This window comes from Berghia stephanieae, chromosome 2 (assembly GCF_034508935.2).
Source record: "Berghia stephanieae isolate SIO BIC M18660-M18661 chromosome 2, UCSD_Bste_1.3, whole genome shotgun sequence".
NCBI classification, from domain to species: Eukaryota; Metazoa; Mollusca; class Gastropoda; order Nudibranchia; family Aeolidiidae; genus Berghia; species Berghia stephanieae.
In genome coordinates this window covers 65,281,771-65,307,922 of record NC_088361.1, presented here as the reverse complement: position 1 = coordinate 65,307,922, position 26,152 = coordinate 65,281,771, and the positions used below count along the sequence as shown (strand labels likewise).

Below are 26,152 nucleotides of genomic sequence, written 5' to 3'. Positions count from 1 at the left end.
CTTGAGCAGGCTTATAGTTGGATCATGCTTGTGACTGGAGTGCTTATAAATGGAGATCATTGTAACATAATATTTTGGAGGAATGCCTTTTTTTCTTGAACTTATCAGCTGAGAATCGAAGGAAAGTGAAATTTAATACAGAGACTTGACTGCGGGTTGAATAGGCTCTGGATAAACCTCTCTAGTTATTTTGAAGCTGATTGATTGAACTGCACTTTTTATCTCTATATTTTCTTTTGCGATTTCAATCCAACCCCCCAGACAAGATGTCGGATTTACATTTGTCAGCACAAACAACCCAAAAATATGGAGTACCCTTAAATCATCTGGATTACAGTTACATAGAAAAATGCTCAGATGTTAAAGAGCTGGAGAAAATATTGCGGATTCTCAGGTTGGTAGAGTAAAATTGTGTGAGTTGTGATTTGATGTGAATTATTATCTAGCTTTTTCATTCTCATCTGCCTCAATGTTGCTGATTATGACATTTTGGAAGAAAATATTTTTCTTTGTAAACAACTGTGCCAATGCATAGAGCCAGTTACCAGACTTCTTTTTTGACCTTATTTTTCATACAAAAAAAAATAAAAAATTAGAATATTAAATTAATACTTAAATTGATTAAAGTATAAATCTCGATAATTAAAATGATGAAACATAAGATATGAAAGCCTTTGTTATCAAATTAAATTAACATATGCCATAAAAAAATTATATATTTTACTAGGTTATCAAGTAATGCAAAGAAAGACAAATGGATTAAAAAAAAACAAACCCTGGTAGATTTTTTTTAGGCCCTCAAAATGTGACAGGCCCGGAAAAAAAAAGAAGCAAAGTGTTGGCAGCTCTGTTTAAAGAAAGCCATCATCAGTGGTCTTTTACAACATTAAAATTGAAAATTGAATTTATTTGTATTTTAGATTCTGACACAAGGGGCTCAGTGGATCCGTTGGGAGGATACTTCAATCTGACACAATTAACATTGCTTCATTTTTGCACACTGCCAAAGTTTATTTGGCTCGTTAGGCCATCAAATGATAAATTGATCAAGATCAAGATAAATATGATGGAAACATGATATAAATATAAATCCCTATTGGAGTTACAGCAGTATATCTTTATGTTGTGTTTTTCTGCACTGCTATTGATGGTCCATCTTCATCAGTCATTTATATGCAACACCGCTGCATAATAATGATTCTTTATAACTATTATTGCCATGATCTAGTATATATTTAATGAAATTATTTTTAATTTATTTATTTCAATTTTACAGATCTGGAGATGAAGGGAGATTTCCGGATTTGGAATCATTTGCAGAAAAGCGACTTGAATCCTTGTGTCCAAAAAGGTGGAAATGATTGTACCTAAAAAAGAATTTAAAATATTTAGAAGATATTTATTTTACACTTTCATTGCATGTCTCTTATTATTGCTTTGAATAGATGATTAAGTAAATTATTAGTGCTGTATTGTTTTAAATTTCATAATTGTTAACATTTTGAATTGTGAAAAAAATTAAAAAATCTTTTTTTGGATTTGATATTTTAATGGTTGAGTCAAGCCTTAAATTTTCAACTTTTTTTTTTTTCCTTTTTAAGTTTGCGACTTAACAGTTATCAATAAATTTATGATTGATGTAAACTGTCACATAGAACTTAATGTGATTATCATACGATCCATATATTGGTTTAAGCACAAAAAAGTTCCTGGAGGTTTAAGGGTTTAATGATTACTTCACAATTAACTGCTACTTGTATATGGAACTCAGTGATGACAATCATGCATGGGAATAAAATTCCTCTAGGCAATCAGAAAGTCACTAAATCTTTAAATAAAAGCAGCATGTAATCATGTAACTAATAAGCTGGATCAGTTGATTAAATCACAACCTACAGCAATCATATTGCTTGACATGTTTTTATTCCTTGTAGTATTACTTTTTAAATGGGGTTTTTATCAGATTAATTTAAATTATGTTCCATGAATACATTAAAGACAATGTAAAAAAAATTGAAGTCATTTTAAAACAATAATGTTCAGGAATTTTCTTTTGCTCAATCTAGCATGTGTACAGTAAAACTGATTTCCCCCCCCCCCCCCCCCCCCCCCCCCCCTTTTTTTTTTTGGTTTTTTTTTTGGGTGTAAGTATTTTCAATAATGAATTCATTTGAAAATGGAATGTGCATAAATCATTATATTTTGTCTAACAGTCGTGTGCTACGAAAAGACAACCCCATCACTAAACTGGGTGAACTTGGCAGTGGAGATTGGCAAGCTTTACAACAGGATCTTAAGGTTTGTTGTCGATGACATAAATTATTTATTTATGTGGACTGGGGAATTTTCTTAATTATTTCTTCTTATGCTAATACTTCATTCCCCTTAACCTACGATTTGAAATGAATTGATCCACTCTTGCTGCCTTTTTTGTCATCCTATGTTTTTCTTGTTCCTCATGGACAACTTCTTTATTTGTTCTAGATTGAGAGTTTTTGTTCTCCTAGATTCTAGCTATGAAATCCTTAACCTGAATGTTAAATGTCAGATGTGGATTTTTTCTGACAAAGAATTTTTTTCTTCTTGCAAATCCTATAGTATGCCAATTTTGTTTAAATCATCAATATATGTTGTATTCTCTGTTTTGATTATTCCATGATTTGTAAGCATTTGAGTATATTCCTCTGAATTTGGTTCTGGATGAGACTTTTAGATCTGGATGGGGTTCCTGACCTCCTATAGTGGGCGGGGAGGCACTTACCTTACTGTGTCTTCTATCCCTGTACATCATGGCCGGATTCCTGGCTGTGAGGGAGACAGTCAAATGTATAGTTAGGGTCTTGTAAATCATCTCTCTCTGTTATGCACTGCATTATTATTTGTTTTACATATGTATGATTTTTAAACATTTGAGTGTTTTCCTCTTGTAGGGGACCTGTCCTTGTGTGACTGGGTGGGGTTCCTACATCCCATAGTGGGCAGGGAGGTACTTGCTGTGTCTATCCCCTCTTATCTTTTCCAATTGCTTTCTGTCTTTGTCTTGGAATGAGATTACTTAGTTTTGTCCTGCCCCTGGCCGGAGTCCTTGACTGAGAGGGAAACAGTCGAATGTATAGTTATAGTTTTGGGAAATGATATTATCTTCCTTGTAAATCATCTCTCTGTTATGCATTGTATTATGTTTAGTTTACATATTATATGATTAGTAAACATTTGAGTGTATTCCTCTTAGTTGGGACCTGTGCTTGTGTCTGGATGAGACTTTTATGTGATCTCAAACTAAGTACTTTGACGGTGTGCTCTTGGAATCTACATCTGTTCCCTATTTGAACCAATTCCCCTTTGTTTTACCTTTTCTTTTGTGCTGTAATTGTAATTCTAGAACTTTTTACTATCCCATTTTCTTCCTTTTTACTGGCGTTGATATGACCTTAATGTGTTGCAAGCGCGTAAAACCCTTAAAAACAAACAAACAAAACTGTCCTTGTGTCTGTAGAGACATTTAGGTGGTCTCAAACTAAGTACTTTGATAGTGTGCTCTTGGAATCTACATCTTTTCTGTATTTGAACGAATTCCCCTTTGTCTTTCTTATTCTGAGGTGCTTTAGTGATATTTAAAAAACTTTTTACCATCCCATTTTCTTCCTTTTTACTGGCGCTGATATAACCTAAATGTGTTGCAAGCACAGTAAAACCCTTAATTACTAACAGAATTTTAGGTAATCTGAAACTAAGTACGCTGATAGTGTGCTCTTTGAAACAACTTCTGTTCCTTATTTGAATCAGTCCACTTTGTCTTTCTTTTTCTTGTGTGCTTTTAGTTGTAACTCTGGAATTTTTTAAACTGTTTTATTTTCTTCCTTTTTATTGGCGCTGAAATGACCTAAATGTGTTGCAAGCACTGTAAAACCCTTCAAAACATTTTTCAAACTTTTTATACTTGGAGCTGATATGACCCAAGAATATCACAACTTTTATTTAAACTTCAGGTTTTGAAATGGAAAATCTTATTTATTGTTTCCTCTATAATGTTTTAACCGTTAACTAAAAACTAGAAAAGTATTTATTTTTAGTTTACGTGAAGGAGAAAGTATTAGAATTTAAGGTCGAGTTGAAATCTGATTTAACTTAATTAATTTTTTTCTTTTAATTTTCTGTCCCAGCAGGAATGGTCAAATGATATGCATAACAAAGACACTACCAGGTCTAGTAAGGTTGTTAAGGCAACACAAGAAGATTTATATGAAGGAGATGAGAATTTGCCACCTGTGAGGTCTTCAAATGTTGTACTCGAAGGAAAGAAAGTAAGTTTAATCACCAAAATTTTAAAAAGTTTAATCTTTTCACTAAAGTTATTTCACAGTCTTTCTAATTGTTTGGCCTCTGGTAAATTATTTCATAAGCAAAAATTTGCTACTACTTGATTTTGTTTGAAAGCGTGATTTAAATTTCTCATTGTTTGATTGCTATTGCATTTGTTAACTGTAGAATATTTTAATTTCAGCGAAAGGAAGTCAACCCTAACAAGAGCAACAAGAGAGTTACACCAAGAGATTACAAAGAATGGGACAAGTAAATAAAAAAGCTATATCTTTTCGAATGAAAATCAATCCTTATCTCAAATTATTTTTCTATCTGCTTTTCAGACATATATTGATATTAACAGTAATTATATTGTTTGAAGTCAAAATACCTTTGTGCAATTATATAATAAAAGAATTCCATCCCTTGACGTACAGCCTGACTTTATACATTACCTTGATACATTTTTTCTAATTTTAATTTTTTGATGGAATCACATCATCAATTTATTTGTCTTCCACAAGTGGCAGTTTTAAAGCTAGATGATGGTACTGTACTGGTTCATTTTGTTTGATCATTTGAATGGTCAGTCCAAAATCATTTTACTTTGATGTAGAAAGATTTTTTTATTAAAGAGTAAAATCAAATGTACTCTTGTTAAACTAAAAAATTGCAATTGCTTTATTTAAAAATAAAAAGAAGTGAGAATATCTATTTTAAAAAAAAGAGTCCTCTATATTTTAAACTTGTCAGTCATTGCACCAGAGTTGATAACCAATAGTGTGATTGTATATTCTGGTAACAAAGCGAATGAGTGATTTTGATAAAGATTGTCTTTTTAAATTTACACAAATCTGATGTACAGATGCTTTGAAAATTTCTTATTGTAAGATTTGTAATTTAATGTTACATTTTAAGATTTCGATATACAAGTCATTTCATCGATTTTGTTGCTCTTACTTTAATCTTTTCCTTAAAAGGTGATTTTTATTTTCCTGTTATTATTTTTACTGCCTACTTCTTATTGATCTTTTTTAAATATCCAGAAGTTAATCATGCAGGGTATAGAGCAATAATGGTAGACAAATTTCAAATATTTCTAGTTGATAGGACATTCATTTTCTCTTTTTTGAATAATATTCAATCATAATTACATGGTTTTGAACTATTTTAGGGTCGATGTTGATGCAGAGCTACAGAAAATGGATGAAACAGAGGAGAAGAAGAAGACTACTTCACACCGGTCATCTGTGAAAGGAATCAAAGATAAAATAGAGGCTACAGGTGAGTGTTTTTAATATCCAATTAAGGTGTTGAAATTCATTACTGAATGTATTTTTCATTTAAATCTTAGCACCATTTATTTGCTTAACGTCTAGTATTGGCTTGATGTGACAGTAAGTACACTGTGGAATTTAATTTGTTTGATTTCTTCTAAGTAGATGTTTTGTGTTGCTTAACTTTGAATCAGTTAGATTTATTCAAAGTCATTCATTTTATCGAATGCTTTTGTCATTTATAATTAATTATTATTTTATTTTTAGAATGAATGAGTGAAAAAAAAAGCTATGGTAATGGCCATGAAATTGAATTACACTGTGAAAGGAGAAACCGATTAATAAAGAATTAGAACAGGTCATGATTTTCAAAAACAAACTTGGGGCACAAATCATGTCTGCTGAATATGCATATATTATGTTTGGTGACTTAGAAATGTATCTCCATAAAAGTGAAATAAAATATAATTAATTAAAATAAACTCTTATTGTGAACATTCGTTGTCTGACAGCAATTGACTAAAAAGGAAGAAAAGCTATCAAGGAAGTCCGTGAAACCAACATTTTAATTTGAAAAATTTTTGCATAAAAGTTTAAAGGTTTTCGCCATCAATGGAAAAATGATTTCTTGAGGATTTTATGATATAATGAGACCAACAAAGAAGTTTCGTTTCATTATAATGCTGTCCAGTAATCTCCAGTCAAGAAATAAAATTCCCTTTATTCATCCTCAAGGGGAAATTTGTCTTTAGGGATTATTCTAAGGGAAGACTGGAATATCCCAGTCATGTGCTGCAAAGTGAGCTAAGGCTGGTTGTCAAACTCTGTACCTTTCGGGTACAAAGCAAGGACTATATCGCTGAGCCACGCTGTAACCGACTTATTTTATCATCTTAGCCGATTTTTTAAATCAATGTTTTATGCCCAGATAATAAGTGTGACTGTTTCTCTATTCCAACATTATTACATGAAAGATACTTGGGAGAATTGCAGTTAACATATCGCAATTTTAGAAAAAAATCTTTTGAGGCCTAGTGTTTCTTTTTAGTTAAATTCCTGGTTTATGTTTGAAGACAGTCAGTCTTTATACTGTGAAATGCTTGATCAAATTGAATAATTTTTTTTTTTGGGACACAATTCTCACAGGATTGTCAGAGGAAGATAAAGAAAGAAAGGCCAATCGAGAGAAAGACAAAGGAAATGAGGTATGGATAAAATGATTTGAAGCTCCAATGATAAAATTCAAATATATTTTTAAAAAATAAAAGATAAAAAAGAGACGATGTAAAAAAACTACAAACTTCTTGTGATGAAACTGATAAAAGATGTTCACCTTTAGTCCAATGTAGTTATTGATGATTTAGCTATTATCAAGTTACAAATTAGGAGAAAAAATTAAATGATTTGACCATTCAAAAATTTGAAGTGACACTTATGCACAAGTAAACCCAGCAGTTCTGTTTTTTTAAATAAGTAATTATTTTTGTTAAGTTCTCTTCTTCAAATTCAATTTTAATTCATCTATCCAATCACTGCCGTGTGGACAGAAGGGCTAAGACTGTTTTTTTGATTTTATACAGATTTGAATGTTGGTCTTCTTGACATTTGGTTGACATACTGGAATGTTTTACTTGTTGATAATTCTACACTGTTTTCTATAAAACAAGTCGTATTTGTTTAATCTGCAGTAGCACCTACATGATTATGTTTTATTTATGTTTTAACAAAGGCCTATCGCTCTGGTGACTATGAGGAATCTGTGACTTACTACTCAAGAAGTATTTCTCTATTACCTACAGCTGCTTCCTACAATAATAGAGCTCTTGCACGTAAGTTAAAAAATAAATTAAATGTCAAATAGTTGTCTTGATTGATTTTACAAATAGACCCCCCCCCCCCCCCCCCCCCCCCCCCTTGGTATTGACATGGCGCCATTACGTTGTCTTTCACCTATTTTTGATATATGTATGAAAAAAGAGGCATACTGATACTGGTTTGGCTAATAATTTTTGACTTGTTGCTCTTGTTTTGTTATTGAGAAATAGTGACTTTACACAGAATGCATTGTTATGTTCCACCCAGTAAAAATATTGATATCTTAATATGACATTTTCTTTTTTTCAGATTTGAAAATGGAAAAATGGGACAAGGCAATCAAAGACTGTAATATTGTCTTGAATCTGGAGAAAGAGAATGTTAAAGGTAATTCATCGAAAAAGAAGCTTACCTCAGGATTCAAACATGGTTTCATATTCTTTTCTCAATCCCCATATCTAGTGTTCCTTTCAATGTGGCTTTCTTTCATTGTACTAAATTGAGAAGCAATTGAAAAAAATATTGATGTTATAGCTTTAAAAATTAAAAAACAACTAAATACTTAACACTGGACTGTTTCTCATCATTTTCATTGTCATAACTGAATTTGTAAAAACCTTTTCTCTTGTCTTATTGATTTGTACATGAATTATTAGTGTTTTAATTGTTTTTGTAAATCTTTGATCACTGTGTCCCCGCTGCATTTTGACCATTTTAAAAAGATATATATATATATATATATATATATATATATATATATATATATATATATATATATATATATATATATATATATATATATATATATATATATATATATATATATATATATACATACTCCAACTAAGACTTTGAGATTAAATGATAAGTTCAAATTCGTAAATCAAAACTTTATCAGGTTGTCACTAAAGCATCCCAATTTGCCAGTCCTCCCTGTTGGAATTCCCTACCAGTTTTTTAGCTCATCTTCATCTCTTAACAAATTTTTAACACACAACTAAAAACCTTGTTTCTCCCATTGTAGGCAGGGAGGCACTAACTGTTGTCTTCTATCCCTCTATATCTGTTTTCCAACATGCTTTCTGTCTTTGATTTAGAATGAGATTACTTGGTTTTGTCCTGGCCGTGGCCAGATATCCTGGCTGGGAGGGAAATAGTCAAATGTATAGACTTTTGGGAGATGATATTTTTTTTTGGTCATGTATATCATGTATCATGTATATCTGTTATGCAATGTGTTATGTTTACAGATTATATATGATTTGTAAACATTTTGGTGTATTCTTCTTAGTGGGGACCTGGGCTTGTGTCTGGATGAAACTTTTAGGTGATCTCAAACTAAGTAGCTACTTTGATAGTGTGCTCTTGGAATCTACATCTGTTTCCTATTTGAACCAATTCTTCTTTGTCTTATCTTTTCTTGGGTGCTTTAATTGTAATTCTAGAACTTTTTACTATCCCATTTTCTTCCTCTTTACTGGCACTGATATAACCTAGATGTGTTGCAAGAGTCGTAAAACCCTTTAAAAAACAAACAAAAACCTTGCTTCCAATATTATCTATGGATGATTTGTTTGTTTATGTATTGATTATTTCAATAATATCTGCATGTCACTGGAAATCACTTAGTGCCTGTTAAGACAGGGTATAGAACTATTATAAGTGCTATTTATTATTAGTAGTATTTTGCTCTTTTTGAAGCTGTTTTATTCTTTTCTACATTTTTTTAAAGTTTGGGAATTAATTTCTACTTTAAAATAATTTCTCTGGGTAATTTTTTAATGAATGCGTGTTTTGAAACCATCCAGGTGTATAATATTGGTATCGAATGGATGTCTGTTTTAGACATTGAGACATCCTACCGGTTCTATCCATCCATTAAAAAAAAATTTAATGTAAAAGAAGAACCCTACTGTCTTTTTACAGGGTCTTGCCTGAGAATTGTAGGAATTAATGAACCATACATTTATCTGTATATATTTTGTGTTTTATCCCTCATATTTTCATAGCTTAATATGACTCACAACACAGCCAAAACCTCTGAAGCTAATTTTATTATTCGGCAGCTCTTTTGCGAAGAGGCACAGCATACAAAAGTAAAAACCAACTTTTGAAGGCAAAAACAGACTTTGAGAAAGTGTTGGAGCTTGAATCGAATAACAAGAAAGCTGAGGTGAGACCAGATCTTCAAATTAGATTGTAAATGTAGGAAAAGGCAAGAACAATTAAAGAATGCTTTTTTTTTTATTTTTAGCATTTATTATACATATTTTGTTTTTCATTTCAAAGAAAGTTATTGATGACAAAGTCTAAAAGCACAACTTGGCTCATTGAAGTCATATTGTATTGGCATCATCAGAGACAGGATGGCAAGAAATGAAATTTTCTTTGCTTATTTTCTTTACTTATCATTGTCTCTTTTGCTAAGTAGCCATCAGTTGTCAGTTCCATATTGAAGAAGGTAGCACGGAGTCAATGTTCATTAATTTTTTGATTGCCACTTATGATGCTGTCATAGATAAGTAAGCGTCTGTTAATCAATTTTTGTAATATTATTTCCTATAAGAATTATACATTCATCGTCAGTCTTTTAATAGGAACTGAATTTGCCATGTCTTCATTCCATTTCTTGAAATATTTTAATCAACCAACTTGGCAATATACGAACATAAAGATTTCTTACTTTTACATTTTAAAAGCATATTCAATAAACAAACCTATTTTCATATTCATATATTCGTGTCAAATTAGGGAATTCTTCATCATGAAGTAATTTCCCTGAAATGTTCCTTTTTTTCACACAAAATTAATTTATTTTCACAATTTGTGTATGTGATTTTGTAAGCAATGTTTCTGTGAACCAAAATTCATATTTTTACAAAGCTTTAATGATGTGATTTTGGTTTTGTCATGAGAGATTTCAAAATCATACATATTTGTTTATGATGTTCCAGAGTTTGTTGACAGATGTGGACAAGCTACTAGGGGAAGAAGCTAAAAGCCGTAAAGAGAAAGGCAGGAGAATGGTCATAGAGGAAGTAGAAGAGAGTGAGGATGAAGAGGAGATAGAAGTAGAGAAACCGATGGTCAACGGTTTTGGGAGTCATGGTGGTGTGAAGGAAAATGGTATTCACGAGTCTGCAGATGATGAAGAAGGTATGAATATTTTTATAGTTGTACATGAATTATGATAATTATTTTTTGGTTTCTTTTTTAGAATAACAAACGTGGGCAATATTTAAGCAGTACTTGGATTAAAGTTCAATGCCTACTTATTATCTATGCTAAATTTATCAGTTTTTAAACCATTGTCTCCAGCTTTATTATGGCAGTATTTAATTATTTTAAAAATATCTTTCCATTACATTTTATTACAGATTTGGAGAAAAAGAGTGGCAAAAATTCATCAGAGACTTTCAAGTCCCAGTCACAACAGTCTCAAATGTCAAATTCAAACAAAGATACCAAAGAAGAAATGTGTTCACAACAACAGAAAAATGTCTCTGAAACAAAAACAATGCCATCAAACACTCCAGACTTGCCTAATAATAAAGAAAATAATTCCATTAGTGCCTTGGGTAATAAAGATGTTAACAAGGCAACAGCTGTCAAAAGGCAGTCAACTGAGGAAGCTATCACACCTGACTCAGCAACTAACAACATTTTATCACAGTCACCATTGTCTTCATCTTTGTCAAATTCATCATCATCCTCAACGCCATCAGAAACTACTGTTACTGCTGAACAAACTTTAGGAACTCAGACAAACACATCATCTCTGTCATTGTCATCATCATTGTCAGCATCTTCAACAGAGGCAGTTGAAAAACCATCATCATCATCATCATCATCACCTTCAACATCATTATCATCTGATGCTGCAGTGCCAGGTGAAGCATCCTCTCCCAGTTTTAACCGTCCAGTTTTCATACAGTTACCTCTACCAACCCAAGTGTCAAAGTTGAAGGGTGAGGGTAACAATTTGTTCCGTAGTGGTCAGTATGGCTCCGCTATAGAGTTCTACTCTCAAGCTATTACACTGCTGGAAAAAGGTAAGTTTCTATTATCCACATGTTTTTTATCATTGTTAAATGTTATATTTTGTAGTCTTTATTTTTTTCTGAAAGATTATTCTTTATAAATATATTTTAAACATTTCAACTAAATATCCAGATATTTATATATCTCTTTGTAGGGTTCATGAATAATGTGTTTTACTTGTGAAGCAGCCCAGTTTATTTTAGCTGTTATTTGCTTTTAATTGTTTTCAATTTGGATTCAAATTGGCATATAATATTGATTACATCATAAGCTCAGAGTGTTTGGCTCTTCTCTTATAAAAGATATCATTTTAATCTCTTTCATTTTTGAAGAAAAAGACCAAGTTGTCAACATTTCCTTGATATTGAGTAATCGAGCTGCATGTCAGTTGAAGACAGGCAACTGTAGTAGTGCTGTCAAAGACTGCACAAGGAGTCTGGAGTTGGTACCACATTCATTAAAGTCGCTTTTGCGGAGGGCTGCTGCCTATGAATCATTAGAAATGTAAGGTTTTCTCAGTTATGGTCTTTATTAGGGAAATTGTGACAAATTTTCTCAAAACCCCAAAATTTTCCTCGATTTGGAAAATTGGGAATAGCATCCCTTGGGGGAAAAAAAAATTATTTATCTCTCATTGGGCATTAGTTTACTTAGAATTGCATGTCAATTTAAATGTCTTTTCTTTTCTGTATTTTACTGAACAATAAACTAATATTATCTTTAAATTATGGTTCTGGAAAGGAAAATACTCTTCAAATTTTTCTTTAATGAAATGTTAAGTGGAGGTCTCAAATAACTCAGTTGGCAGAGACCTCACTTTACATGCAAAGAGATGGATCCCGGATGAAGTCAAGATTTTTTTCGGACCCCTTTATCCACCCAGCATTAATTGTTGGAAGTAATTTGTGATTGAATAGCCTCATATCCAAAGTTAGCAAGCAAATGCTATTGTCAATTTCACAATATAGAAACTGGGATAAACTCGACTCCATGGGCCTAATGGCTCTGAAGGAATACAATCACAATAGAAAGAAATCTTAGGCAGTTTTATCATTTTCATTTTAAAATTTTGGTTTGCTCATATAAGTTATAGAAGTAACTTTTTATCTTAAAATCTCTCCATATAATTATTATAATATTTAGTATTCATTTTACATGTTAATGCCATGGAGAATGGTAATATTCTTGAAATGATAATAATAATATTTGATGCATCCCCCCCCCCCCCTTTATAGCTATGGAAAAGCCTATGTGGACTACAAACATGCCCTAAGTATTGACACATCTGTAGACCAAGCATCTCAAGGTGCCTCCCGGTAAGACATAAATTTCAAGAAAAGATTGAAAAATCTATCAATTTTCCTTTGACTGATGGCATTTTAAAACTGTCAAAACAGCTTTCAGGATACATTTTGAGCTTTCCTTTTAGACCTGTAAATTCTCAGTCAATTTGTCAAATTAAAATATTATGTTAAAAAAGGAAAGAAATGAAGAAAGAAATAAAGAATTCATGAAACATAGTTGAATGACCGTAAAGTAATTAGGAATGTTCCACATCGCTACGCATAGTTCGTGGGCCATTTATATTAACTATCGATATATTGCCAAGGCTAAGCGATGCTTTTTAGAATTGCCGTGTCTGAACACATCCCAGTGTATTTTCACACAGCCTTCGTGAAATTATTTTTTCACTTTCCAAGCCTATCGTGGTCCCAATGGTAGCCAGTTTTAACTGAGCTGCTGAGCGATAAATTTCACTGTTTCGTCTAAGCCAAAATTGACCACATTTACCTGATGGAACGTAAAAGTATGAAAAAGTAAAGTGCGAAAGCGGGAAGTGCGTTATGTAGACACCTTCAAATCTAAAGTTCTATGATTGCTACAAGCACATCTCGATTACCTCACATTGTAAACAAACTGGTTGACCGTTTCTAGTTCCTTCACTGATTGGGTACCTAATTATAAAAAAAACAATGGTAAGTAGCCTAATGAATTCCCGCCCAAATTAGTTTACTATTATTAATATTATTATTATCATTATTATTATCATACATACATACACGTGCACGCAATGAGAGCACACTACAACATGTCACTACACATCAACACTAATCACCGCTAAATCAACAACAAAACAGAAGTAAGGACGTAAGAACATTAACATTGAATCCCCGAATGGAATAATATCATTCTACAGACATAATATGCCGACTGACGACGTCGATGGAGACCACAGAAACACGTGTTTCGGCCATAAATATATATATAATCTCCATGGCCGTTTCAGTAGTGCCACCAATGTAAAGGCTTGAAATTCATATTAAGTCATAAACTGGAAGCTGCCTAAAAGCACACGATCCAGCTGCTAAGAACACACTTTTCTTGTCACTGTTCACAGATGACCATGCTCTTCATTGTAGGTGGCTGGATTGAATTTATTTCTATATCTGCATTTTATTTATTTTGCTTCTTTACTTCTTTCCCCTTTACTTCAGTTGTCAGAAAATGTTACACGATATACATGGGCCACGTGTGTGGCGTGAGAAAATTCCAGCTTTGACTCTTGTCCAACCATGGGAAATCCCTATAATATTGGATGAGGCATCAAGCAGCCAGATGTCATCCACAGGTAAGGCTGATTCTATCTTCCTATCATGTTTTTTTCTTTCCTTTCTTTCACAAGTTTGTACATTTGATTCTCATGTCTTCTTATTGTGCTGTGTTGTGCTTTAAAAAAAATAAATAAAAACATTATTTTTAAAAATTTTATTTTCTAAGTTTGGAAATTTAATTCTTAATTCTCTTATGTTCATATGTTTGATTTTGAGAGAGTGTTTATCATAAATCTTTCTTCAATTTGTTATGAACAGTAATCATCTGTGTGATATATTAGTTGCATAGCAAAAGCCACATGTTTAAACATGGCTCTATCCATGTATTCTAGAAATTATCTATTTGATATAAAACTTGAACACTTTTTAAAATATTTTTATTGAACTTATGGCTCAGTTTTTGTCAAAATCTCAATTTTTTCCCCTTGGATATTTTAGTTATTTAGTTTTTTTTAAAAATGAAATATAATGATAAATCAATTTATTTGTTTGAAATCAGTCCCCGCAACTCAGACAACAAAGATTGAAAATGTTAAACCTGTTGCAAAACAGCCTTCAACCCCGGTGACCAGTGTACCAAAGGAAGTGACTCATGCTCCTGAGAAAAAAGAAACACCACCTCAGCCAAGCAAACAAGAACGGTTTGAAAGACTAAAAGCATCAGGAAATTCACATGTTCAGAAAGTAAGGCGATTTTTTTTTTTATGATGAACAAGAATTTATTCTTTTCCCCATTTTTATAAAGAACTTTTTTTTATTATATATTGATTATTTTCTCTTTTCTCTCATAAAATCATCTAAATATTGAAGGATACGAGATTGAATAAGATACCAGTGTAATAGGGAACAAGAAACGGCTATAAATTTGATTGAACTTTCAACAAAAAAGATTTTTGACACAAATTAAAATTTAAAATTAGGGCTTCATTAGAAGGCGGTCCGAGAGGCTTTATCAGCAGACTACTCAACACACAGGCCTATGAATTGGGTAGGTTTTTGTTTCTTTTTCTGATTCCTCTGTGGTTAGGTTGAAGGGTCTGTTAAATAAGGAAGAAAGTACTTTTTTCCTATCCAAACATTGCAACTGTTCATTTAATGCTATAGAAATGGGAATGAATTCTTGTTCTTTATGGCTGTGAACGACTGAACTGCTTCAATAAAAGACAAAACGAAGAAGAAATTTGAGGTTCAATCCCTTGTCAATCAACAATGGCAATTTTAAAGCTTTTTTTTTTTTTTTATTTTTATTTTTTTACAAGAAGTGGTGACATTTGATGAGGATAATTCAGACCTGCTTTCGTTACAAAAAAAATCGTAGAATTATGAAATTTTGACTTCTCAAGCATTTCTGAGTCATTGAAACTTATTGAAAATTAATGTTGATGCCTGACTACAGAACTTTAATAATTTTGAAGTGTTATTTAATCTTTTTACGAGTAAATTATTGATTTTTAAAGTTAGCTATAGGGGCTAAGATTTTCACCTCCTAAATATGAATTTATGAATTTTCAAGTAGACAGGTCTGTTAATTAGTCAGCGCTGATGACCCAAAAGGTATTTTACTGTATATTTTAATCTTGATAGTATAGTAGATATCATATTCATTTTGAAAAAAAAAAAAAAAGAATTATTATGAGTTTCAACTTCATGCAGTCTAGTGTTTACTTCTCTATATTATTAAGAAATTGTTATGTTACTGCTTTGGACTTTGGAAAATTCTAGCCTGGAGTAATACTGCTTCAATTTTTAAACACTGAATTTGTCATGATTATATTAACATCCTTCCAGGGTCAATATTTGGAAGCCGAGAAGTGTTACACCTCATGCATTAATTTATGTCCAGAACAAGTGGCTTGCTACACAAACAGAGCTCTTTGTTACATAAAGTTGAATAAGGTAAGAAAGATTTTGGTTGATTTTATGAATTAAATTAGACTAAATGAAAAGAAGGGTAAGAAAATTAAAAGTAATATGCATAGAACCTATTCTGGGTATAGATTCATGGATATATCCCCTCTGTGTTAGTAATATGCATCGATATTAAAGGTAATTAAAAATATTATTTATTATAAATATAGACTAACAACAAAAGTAGATCTTATAATTATCTTATATCATTTTCATCACTCCCATCCCATTTGTAGCTGTATTACATATAGGGTTTTTTTTATTTTGGTCCCATGTTGACTTGCCTCACTTCCTTTCTTTCAGGCCACTGAAGCTGAGGCAGATTGTGACAAAGCACTAATCCTCCAGCCTGATAACCCAAAAGCATTGTACAGACGTGCTCTTGCAAGAAAGGTATGGTTGGTTAACAATTTTCTTAAAAAATTGCCACCGCAAAGGGCAATAAGTAATAGATATTGTCCATTTAACGCTATGAAAACGGATAAACTTAAGGACTATTCGGAAATGATGGTGTTCCCAAAATTTGGATACCGCATTTCATAGTGGCCAACTGCCACGGTAAAATCGTAACTGTTACGATTTGACCTGCTCATTAAATTTTTTTAATTGATGGAAATTACTTACTGCTATTTTATAAGTGTGTCTGGGACTATTATGTGAAAGCATATTATGACTATATAATTGCCAACTTGTGAATGTGAACGTGAGGAAGAACAAAATCAATTTCAGAGGATCCCTCAGTACAGATATGTTGGCAAGCCTTCTAATCATAAAATCAGACTCCAACCCTTGCTTCAAACCTGAATTTACGTCAGATTTCCTGAAGAGGGGAAATGCTACTACCAAGGTAGCAGTTAAACCCCAGCAAACTCCTGGACTATATTTATTGGCAGGCATTAAGCTGTGATGTACAGTTGAAATGGTAATCTGCGGTATATGTAATAATTATATAGGCGCATAGAAGATGAATTAAATACCATTATGATTATGATATTGTGCTGAGTCGGAAGCGATGGGATGATCTGTATTTGCTCCTTGAAAAGTTGGCAGCTATGCCATTTGGACAACTGATGTGGACTGCCATCAGTGAGTGAATATCTGATGGTCCTGAGTGAGCGACCCTGTGATGAAATCTCCAAACATTGCGAAAAGTAAAATTGAATGGTATTAATATGCCATCACCTCTGCCTTGAATGAAATAGAATAGAAATGAACAAATTCTTGTTTCAGACTCTGCAGAGATACAAATTGAGCATGCAAGATCTCATTGAGTTGTTGAAACTGGAACCAAAGAACAAGGCAGCCAGCTCAGAGATGGAGATTGTTAAAAAGTTTTATAAAGAGGTAAATTAGAAAGGAAGTTAAGGAATGAGATTCAAATGAAAAACTGAAATCTTTTGTAATGATATCCATCAGATATTTTTTTCTTTTCTTTGATAATTTGAATAAATATTTGAGCATATCACAAGTTTAATATTTTTAATTTCTAAATAACTGTACTTTCTTATAAGGCAGGAAAAATGCCATATGTTTTCAACTCGTTTATATAAATGTTCGAATTTCATTTTCTTTTATATACATATTTTTGTGTTCATCAACATTAGTGGTCTGTTCCATAAATAACTTTCTTGTGACTGTCAAATGTGACCAAAGTACCTTTATTGTGTTAGATACTGAACATAGTTACCACTGTATTACAAGTATTTCTTCCACCAACACAGTCAGCTATAAAATGAGGCCTTTTCTAGCTCTTAAAGCAACCATTGTTGCTGAAATAATCTCAATGTCTCAAAAGATGTTCCTTCATATTAGTATTAGGGAAAAAGGAAAAAGTCAGCTGGTGCCAGATGTGGAGGATATCGAGATCTAATAATTCCCAAACGTGTGAGTGAAAAAGTTACATCACAACTCTGGCTGTGTGCAAAGGGATGCTGTGGTGATGAAAAATTACACCTCTGTCAAGGACTTTACATACCTGCCTATTATTACGGACCGGACGGTCCGTAATTGTTACGGAAGTGTAAGGACAATTACGGACTTACGGAAATAGAAGAAATATTACTGATACAGATGGTCGCAACGTTAAATTAAAAAATAATAATTTTTTTTCATTATTTAACACATGCTACAATAAAAAAATCTCAATGCCTCGTTGGCTGGCGACGAGTGACATCATCGACTCAACACGGAAACATTGCCCTCATCGGTAGACACAGTGCAGTGTCGAAAGTAGGTCATCAATAAGCATATTATTATCACGGAGCCATTGGCATACATATATAAAACGGTGTATCTATCAGTATTTTTGTTTGCTTTAGTATTACTGAAATCTGACCATTAATTACTGATGAATTTTGTATTTCTTACTGAATTTGAAATTTTCAAGTAGGCAGGTATGACTTTAGGATGATTTTTCCTAATAAAGTACACCTCAGTTACAATTAAGTCGACAAGACTGAAGGTCAATGTTAGTTGTTCTTTCATTAATATACAAAGAATATAACTATGTAAAATATTTTAAAATAAATGGATTCTATTCTAGTTGTAGTGTGTAAATAAACAACTATTGTTCTTTACATGTGCACAATTTTAGGCAAACAGGTTTAGATTTGTAGATTTTATAGTAAAAAGTAAGTTATTTATTGGACAGTTGGACAGACCCCATAGCCTATACTTTGCCATCGTGTTCATTTTTCTAACTGGGATTCATTATTGTTCAATTCTTTGACAGGAATTAGAGCAGTTGAAACTTAAAAAACAGGAAGCAGACAAGAAAGTTAGAAAGAGGATGAAGATTGAAGAGGTTGATGAAGATGATGAGGACGAAAAAATTGGGAGGAGTAAGAACCTGAGTAAGTTTTGCACATGAAATTTAAAGCTTATGTAGGCTTGTTGTTGTCTTTTGAGAATTGATGTAATGAACTGCTAAATAATGTTAACTGTACATTTTATGGTAATTCAGTAAAGAAAATTAAGAAAAAATGCATTGATTTAAAAAAAGACAATAATAGTTAGGGGCATTGAGTATCAAATCTTTGAATAGTAAATTAAGACATAATTGTCACCATTATGAAGTGATGCTTGAATGTTTGGGCAATGTTAGTTGGTGACAAAGGCACGTTTAAAGATATTTTGAAGAAGTATGGAAATAATATAGTTTTCATTAGTCTTAAGTATTTAAAATTGTCAAATAATGCAAAAACTGAGAAATTGGCACCAAAGAAATAGCGGTAGTGACCTTTTAGAGTGTCAAAAAAGTTTTGATAAACTTTTGGATGATGTAGTCTCAGACTAGACTCACAGACACACTGCTTTGTGGATCAGTCTTTATTCCATCTTTGAATCTGTTCCCATTGTCATGTACCATTATAAGCACTGATAAATTTTAGATCTACGTTATATTGTCTATTCTATCATCTACTTTCTTTTGCTCGGACACACCGTTATTATAATAATGCAATTTATTTATATAGTGCCTGTCCCATACAATATGACTCTCAGCGCACAATAGAGATGGTATACAATATACATCATAAAATTTACTCTTACATATCAAAAGCATTTAAAAGATAAGGATACAGAGTTATTATTAAAATGTAAATGATGTTAAAGAAAACTTATGAGGTGACACCAAAATACGGTTTGTGATTAAAACCATGGTAGACACATGATGATCGCCCATCCACTCTTTCTCAGTTTAAAAAAAAAAGATTTTAAAATGTCCAATTAACTCCCTCTACATATCATTTAAATATAGTCGAAAGAAACAAGTTTTTAATTTTTGACTTCCTTGACTTATATGATATTCGAGAATTGTTGAAAAGAAAAAAGCAATCAGGTATCCAATTGATTCAGAAACATGTCTTTTTGGTCTTCTTCCCCTGTCCTATGAGTATTGCCTCTCTATCCAATTTTCCAGTTTTAGGTAAATCCTCCATTACCATTTCTTTTCTTTACGCACTCTTATGTACCAGCAATTAATTCCTATTTTTGATCTTATTCATGAGAAATATTCTAGATATATGTAATAGGAATTGTCATTAACACCACAGGCAAATCTCAGTCCAAATCAAGAGGAGCCAAGTCCAATCAACCCCCATCCACAGTCAAATCTAAAGGCAGCAGTCAGACAGCCACAGAGAAGAAGCTGTCAATAGGCAAAGACACATCCGCATCGTTTTCATCGTCATCGTCATCATTCTCCTCTTCCAGTCAAAATATACCAGTGGCACCACCCAGCACTCCCCGTATGTTGAAGACAACTCCCTATGAGTTTTGCCAAGCTTGGAATTCCTTGAAACCTACTCAGGGAATACAGCCATATGCTGAAATTCTTCGCCAGATCTCACCCCCTGACTTGCCTTCAGGTTAGACTTTCCTTTTGGTTCTTAAAGCATTTATCGATGTTCTGAGTGTATAATTATCATTTTATGAATACGTGTGATAGCCTTACAAAACAAACCTCATGGTGAAAATATTTTTAATCCCTGAAGTCAGTGCAAATGTCTTACACGCTTTTTCCTATATTTGCCCATTGAATTTGTTCTTAGTGAGTTATTCTAATTTGTCAATGTGTGACAAGCTCCTGACTAATCTAAAATTCCATATTTGACATTTTGAAAAACTGGCAGATATGTTTTTACCTCGTGTTAAGTTTGATGTTTATTTTAAGTGAAGAAGTCAAGCTGTGTTTTCACTCCCATTTCAATATAATTTTGCTTTATGTGTTGTTCCAAAAAGGGATTGTTTGGTTGGTAAATAAAACACCTTCCCTTTGTGCTATTTGGTCAATTTAATTTAATCTTAACGTGTCAAATTGCTGATTAATAAGTGCATAACAATTTGCCGTCAATGATTCATTTTGTTGCTGTGATTACATGCCACAGGAATAGATTTGCAGATAATTGTCCATAAATTTGTGTACCTTCTGTCAAAATAAATGACAAAGTAGTTATAAAAGAATGAATGGTTGAAAAGTTAGACATAGGTTCAAAGAGACATAACCATCTCTAGACAGTTTATAAGAGAAGAACCACAGAGCAATTGCTTTAATGACTGACCAAACCAATGTAAGTAAGAACCAAGGAGTTGATTTATATTCAAATTGTGATTTTAAATTTTCTTTCAAAAGTTCATTTATACATAAATTTACATAGAAAATACTATATTTATATGGGTTGGATAATTCATTTTCTAAGTGATATTTAATTGCTCCAAAGTTTTTTTGGAAAAAATTCTGGTTATGTCTCTGAGTTAACGCCTCTCAAAGACATTAATTGGACATTCTGTAAATGGTATTTACCTTATTAGCAATGTACCAAAATATTTAATATTAATTACAGCCTCTTATAATTATTTTAGCTGTCAGTCTCAATATTATTTCTTATTTCCTATCAGTGATCAGCAACAAATTGGATGGCCAGATGCTACAGATCATTGTTCGATGTGTCCACGAAGAGATGGTGCTCAAAGGTAAGAAATCATTTCTCATATCTTAAACTAGACTAATACTTAGTTTGCAATGTTCTTTTTTTTTTTTTTTTTTAATTTTTTTATATGATTGCCAATGCAATTAGACAAAATATTATAGGAAGGGGGAAGTGGGAGAGGTGATGTTATGACCTACTAAAATACTGAACCAACATTTTTCTTCTTAGTTAGAGATTTATTTTTTGGATATACGCTAATATGTTTATATGAATATTACGGTAGAGTGAGGAATGAGAAAGAGTGGTGGTGTCAGTGATTAGTTTTACATCGACATTATAGGAGGTTTACTATTTAGAGAGCAGATTTACTATTAAGAGATAAGCCTGGAATGATATGATTGAAATTATAGTATGATTTTTACTTTATTTCCTCTCTGTTCTTGTGTCTTTCTTTAATAGCGATAGAAATAGTAATTTAATGTTTTATTCTGCCATTTGATTAAATAAGAGGATGTTAGCTCTTATTTACATCGAATATTGCAATACAACCCATAATGCAATAAATTTCTACATTTTTTGTTTTTCAAGTTTTTGAAAAAGGCAATTCTTATCCTGATTTCTCTCTAATACCTTGAATGGTTATTGCCAATTCTTGTCTCTGTTTCTTACTATTAAGAGAGCAGGTTTACTACTAAGATATAAGCCTGGAATTAATTATATTAATGAAATTATTGTATGATTTTTTACTTCATTTCCTCTCTATTCTTGAATCTTTCTATAATAGTGATAAAAATAGTAATTTAATGTTTTATTCTGCTAATTGATAAAATAAGAGGATATGAGCTTTTATTTGCATTGAAAATTGAAATACAACCCAAAATGCAATAAATTCTCACTTTTTTTTTTTGAGTTTTCGAGAAAGGAAATTTTTTTCCTGATTTCCATTTAAAACTATGATTGTTAATTGTCAATTCATGTCTGTGTTTCTTTATTGAAAAAAAAAATCAAAAAATCAGGTGAAGTGGACAAGGGTTACCAAATTTTAGACAACTTATGTAAAGTGCCAAGATTCTCCACAGTCTCCATGTTTTTGTCTAGCAAAGAAAAGAGAGGTTAGTATGAATCATGCTTTTATTATTATTATTATTATTATTATTATTATTATTATTATTATTATTATTATTATTATTATTATTATTATTATTATTATTATTATTATTATTATGGTCGTCGTCATGGTCGAATGTAGTGGTGTTATTTGAACTAGTCCTCTCTTCTTAATTTTTTATGTGCTTTATTTTAAAGGGGGTTCCCGATAGCTCAGTTTACACACAAAGGGCCCAAGATAGATAATCAGGGTGAAGTAAAGCCTTCTTTTGACCCCCTCTGTCCAACAGCAGACTGTTAGATCTGGCAGAAAGCACTTTGTGATAGATTACTGTTCTAGTCAAAGGGTAGCAAGTAATTGCTATTGTCTGTTTCGCACTAAAGAAAACGGGATGAACACTGGCTCTTTGGGGCTAATGGCTCTGAAGGACTACTATATATTTAATCTCTAAACTTTATCTTTTGACTACCCTATCATCTTCTTTTTAAATTGGATTTAAAATGACCTCAAATTGCCACAAGCAAGATATTGTCCCTATAAAAAAAAGTTAAAACAAAAACAAATGTATAGAAATGAACAAAATGTCATTGGTATTTCTCAAGATCTTTTAAAAATCGGACTAAAATTTAGCAATGTTTCATTTCTCTGTGACACCAGAAGTGTCAAGTGTTCTGGACATCCTGGGCAAGACCTCCTCAAGTGCTTACTCAAAGACGGATGTCTCACGTCTCAAGAAGGAATACTCTGTCAGATAGACAACTCATATCCAACCAACTGACTTATCTATCAACCTTTGAGCTCATTTTTTTGGTCTTCAAGGTTATTTTAAAATGTGTTTGAAAGTTAAAAATATATTATGGGAGAATTTTACAAATTGTTTAGATATAATCACTTTAAAAGATAATTCCGAATGTCTCATGGATTCTAAGAACTGTCTGAAATGAATCATATCTGGGTTTTTTAAACGAAAATATTCATAAAATGTTTTATTTTGGGTTTAGAAGAGCAGAAGCCATGCTATACACAAAGGCTTTTTTAAAAAAGGTTATTCATTAAAAAATCTGTTTATTATTAAGTCATTAAAAATTATTGCATGAATGTCTGTAAGTGGTTTAAGATATCAGCTTGTTTTCTATCTAGGTATATTGTGCATATCACAAGGGGTAGTTTTGTGTGCTTCTCTCTCTCTCTCTCTCTCTCTCTCTCTCTCTCTCTCTCTCTCTCTCTCTCTTTCTCTCTTTCTTTCTTTCTTTCTTTCTTTCTTTCTTTCTTCTTTTTTTTTTTTTTTTTTTTTTCTTTGATGATTGTAAATAATGTCATTTGGTGATATGTATATTTTTTTACAAATATAACTTAAGTATTTTATCAAAGTTTTTATCTGGTCTCAATCATTGCTTACTTGTTGGGATTTTTAAAAATTGAAAGTACCGTTGAGGATTTATGTTTTGTCCTCATTGGCCTTAGGTCTTTATTTAGAGAAGTGCAAAGCACTGATTCGTCCTTCCTGAAGAAATTCTCTGATTTAAAAAAAATATATATACAATGAATTTCACTTATATTAAGGGCTAGTCAAACCACATGACTTGTTTATGAGCCCACTGTTGTTTACTTCCAAGTGCCTACTCACTTATATTTTGTTTTTGTAGATGAATATATTAGTGACTAGTCTTTTCGCGGTAAAAGGGTTTGAGCCTTTTCATTTTTTGATCACATCTTTATGAATATATTTCTCTTTCATCTTTCAATACACTCAACGTGGCTGATATGAATAATAAAAACCAATTCCCCCTGTCTCTCTGATACTAAACCAATTCTCGCAATTCTGCAGTTTTGTCAAAACTTATTTGGCATTAATTAATACCGAAATTACTGTATCTTGCTTCATCATCTATTCTTAACACAGAGAAAAAAATATTGACAGTTAGGTTTTGAGTTTTTAACCGCTCTAGTAGTAGAAGTAGTAGTAGTAGTAGTATGTAGATACATCTTTACCAATATTCTTTTGTTCCTGTAAGTTTCAGTCTTTTCATGGGATAAGGGCAGATCACCCCAAATCCAAACGCTTTTTCTATAGCTCAATTTCTAACAGATTTAACTGAAGATTGGTTCAACTGAACTCTCCACTGAATGAGAAACTCAATTATTAGGTGTTATTTGATTGGTTTGATGTAAATACACGCGAGTTATTATCAGTTAACCTAGCTAAAAAAAAGAAATTAGATTACCAAACCCCCTCACCCCAAATACGTATGCTTATGCCCCAAACCCGTACACGGCTTGCTCCAAACCTGTACAGCATTAAATTTATAGCCATACAGCCTAATATATTTTCAAAAATAAAGTGACCATGATGTGGCAGAATTTCAGCTTCAGTTTATGTAACAAGATGAATGGTGAGGACGTTTCGGGTATAACACAAAAGGCATAATAGTCATGGTAATTGACACATATTGAGATGGTGTTACTTTTGGTTTTGAACCCCTTGTTATTTTTAGAATTGCATTTAGCGGATATGCGCTGTATAAATGTTGACATTTTGAATTATTAATGTGATCTTTTGAATAATTGGATTAACAGTACGGATTTGGGGTGAGGCATGCCCAAAATCTGGACGAGTGAGAAAAATGCGCTTAAAAAGCTTTTTATATTTATTTTACTGACAAAAACACTTACATAAATAACAAATTTAACATCTCTACTTATCTTAAAATCAAAATTGTACATGAGTGATAGAGGAAATTATTTTTACAGAATCAACTTATTATAGTGGTGCAAAGAAGATTGTGTGATAAATCGTGGTAGATAACTTCATTACAACTTGGAAAAGGAACCAAATTCCGACAGGATCGGTCAACTTCTTTTATGGCGATATTTCAAATTATAGTTCATAATGACTGGTATGAATGTCGGTTTTTATGTGAAGTTCAAGATCTTCTGATTATAAACAAATCAATTTGTAGTGAAAAAGAGCGCTATGTAAACACATGAAAAGGTTTTATGTAACACAATCTGAAGCGTATGGGTTTGGGGTGACCTACCCTAATGAAATTGCAAAGGTTTAATTTTTAATTTAAGTAAATTTAATTTATTGTTTAAAATTGAATAAAACCCTTGCACCCGGTTCTCAATAATGCAGAAAAATCAAAATTGGGTTCGATTTTCTGTTACCTGTTAAAAATTAGTCTCCCACTGTTCAGTATCAAAAACAAACACACATACCATGTAAGAACCCCCCCCCCCCCCCCCCCCACCAAAAAAAAAAACAACAAAAAAACAAAACAAAACAATTAACATCATACAGCAGAAAGAAAGCAGTCTTTTATCATCATATAAAATTTGAGTTTGGTCACTAAAGTTAATAATTCATTGGTCGTGTTAGAGCTCCTGATTTGATTGGTTTCACCTTTCAGTTATGTAGCAGTGTGGTTCTATGTTCTGATTTATTCTTTGCTGTTGTTGTTGACACATTATTATTATTATTATTATTATTATTATTATTATTATTATTATTATTATTATTATTATTATTATTATTATTATTATCATCATCATTGTTGTTTTTTGGGTTTAAAAAAAAATTGTTTAAAGATTATTTTTTGAATCTTAATTTTTTTTCTTCTTCAAGCCCCCTTCCCGTGATAATTTATATTCTGTTATTTA

General features: G+C 32.0%; 1 protein-coding gene across 1 annotated transcript in view; it reads left to right on the top strand.

The window, feature by feature from the left end:
• LOC144965354 (sperm-associated antigen 1-like) overlaps positions 1 to 25,776 on the top strand; it is a 35,602-nt gene extending 9,826 nt beyond the window's left edge. The window contains exons 2-25 of the mRNA XM_078900604.1: positions 262 to 394; positions 1,277 to 1,351; positions 2,214 to 2,298; positions 4,167 to 4,304; positions 4,505 to 4,572; positions 5,477 to 5,586; positions 6,726 to 6,784; positions 7,309 to 7,408; positions 7,704 to 7,781; positions 9,461 to 9,567; positions 10,349 to 10,550; positions 10,772 to 11,446; positions 11,768 to 11,939; positions 12,671 to 12,751; positions 13,931 to 14,064; positions 14,547 to 14,731; positions 15,836 to 15,943; positions 16,259 to 16,348; positions 17,186 to 17,299; positions 18,687 to 18,807; positions 20,008 to 20,322; positions 21,353 to 21,427; positions 22,401 to 22,496; positions 23,150 to 25,776. Of these exons, the coding sequence (XP_078756730.1) occupies positions 267 to 394; positions 1,277 to 1,351; positions 2,214 to 2,298; positions 4,167 to 4,304; positions 4,505 to 4,572; positions 5,477 to 5,586; positions 6,726 to 6,784; positions 7,309 to 7,408; positions 7,704 to 7,781; positions 9,461 to 9,567; positions 10,349 to 10,550; positions 10,772 to 11,446; positions 11,768 to 11,939; positions 12,671 to 12,751; positions 13,931 to 14,064; positions 14,547 to 14,731; positions 15,836 to 15,943; positions 16,259 to 16,348; positions 17,186 to 17,299; positions 18,687 to 18,807; positions 20,008 to 20,322; positions 21,353 to 21,427; positions 22,401 to 22,496; positions 23,150 to 23,247 (3,414 nt within the window). The 5' untranslated portion in view covers positions 262 to 266 and the 3' untranslated portion in view covers positions 23,248 to 25,776. The remainder of the gene's footprint in view (positions 1 to 261; positions 395 to 1,276; positions 1,352 to 2,213; positions 2,299 to 4,166; positions 4,305 to 4,504; positions 4,573 to 5,476; positions 5,587 to 6,725; positions 6,785 to 7,308; positions 7,409 to 7,703; positions 7,782 to 9,460; positions 9,568 to 10,348; positions 10,551 to 10,771; positions 11,447 to 11,767; positions 11,940 to 12,670; positions 12,752 to 13,930; positions 14,065 to 14,546; positions 14,732 to 15,835; positions 15,944 to 16,258; positions 16,349 to 17,185; positions 17,300 to 18,686; positions 18,808 to 20,007; positions 20,323 to 21,352; positions 21,428 to 22,400; positions 22,497 to 23,149) is intronic.
• The last annotated feature ends 376 nt before the right edge of the window (positions 25,777 to 26,152 follow it).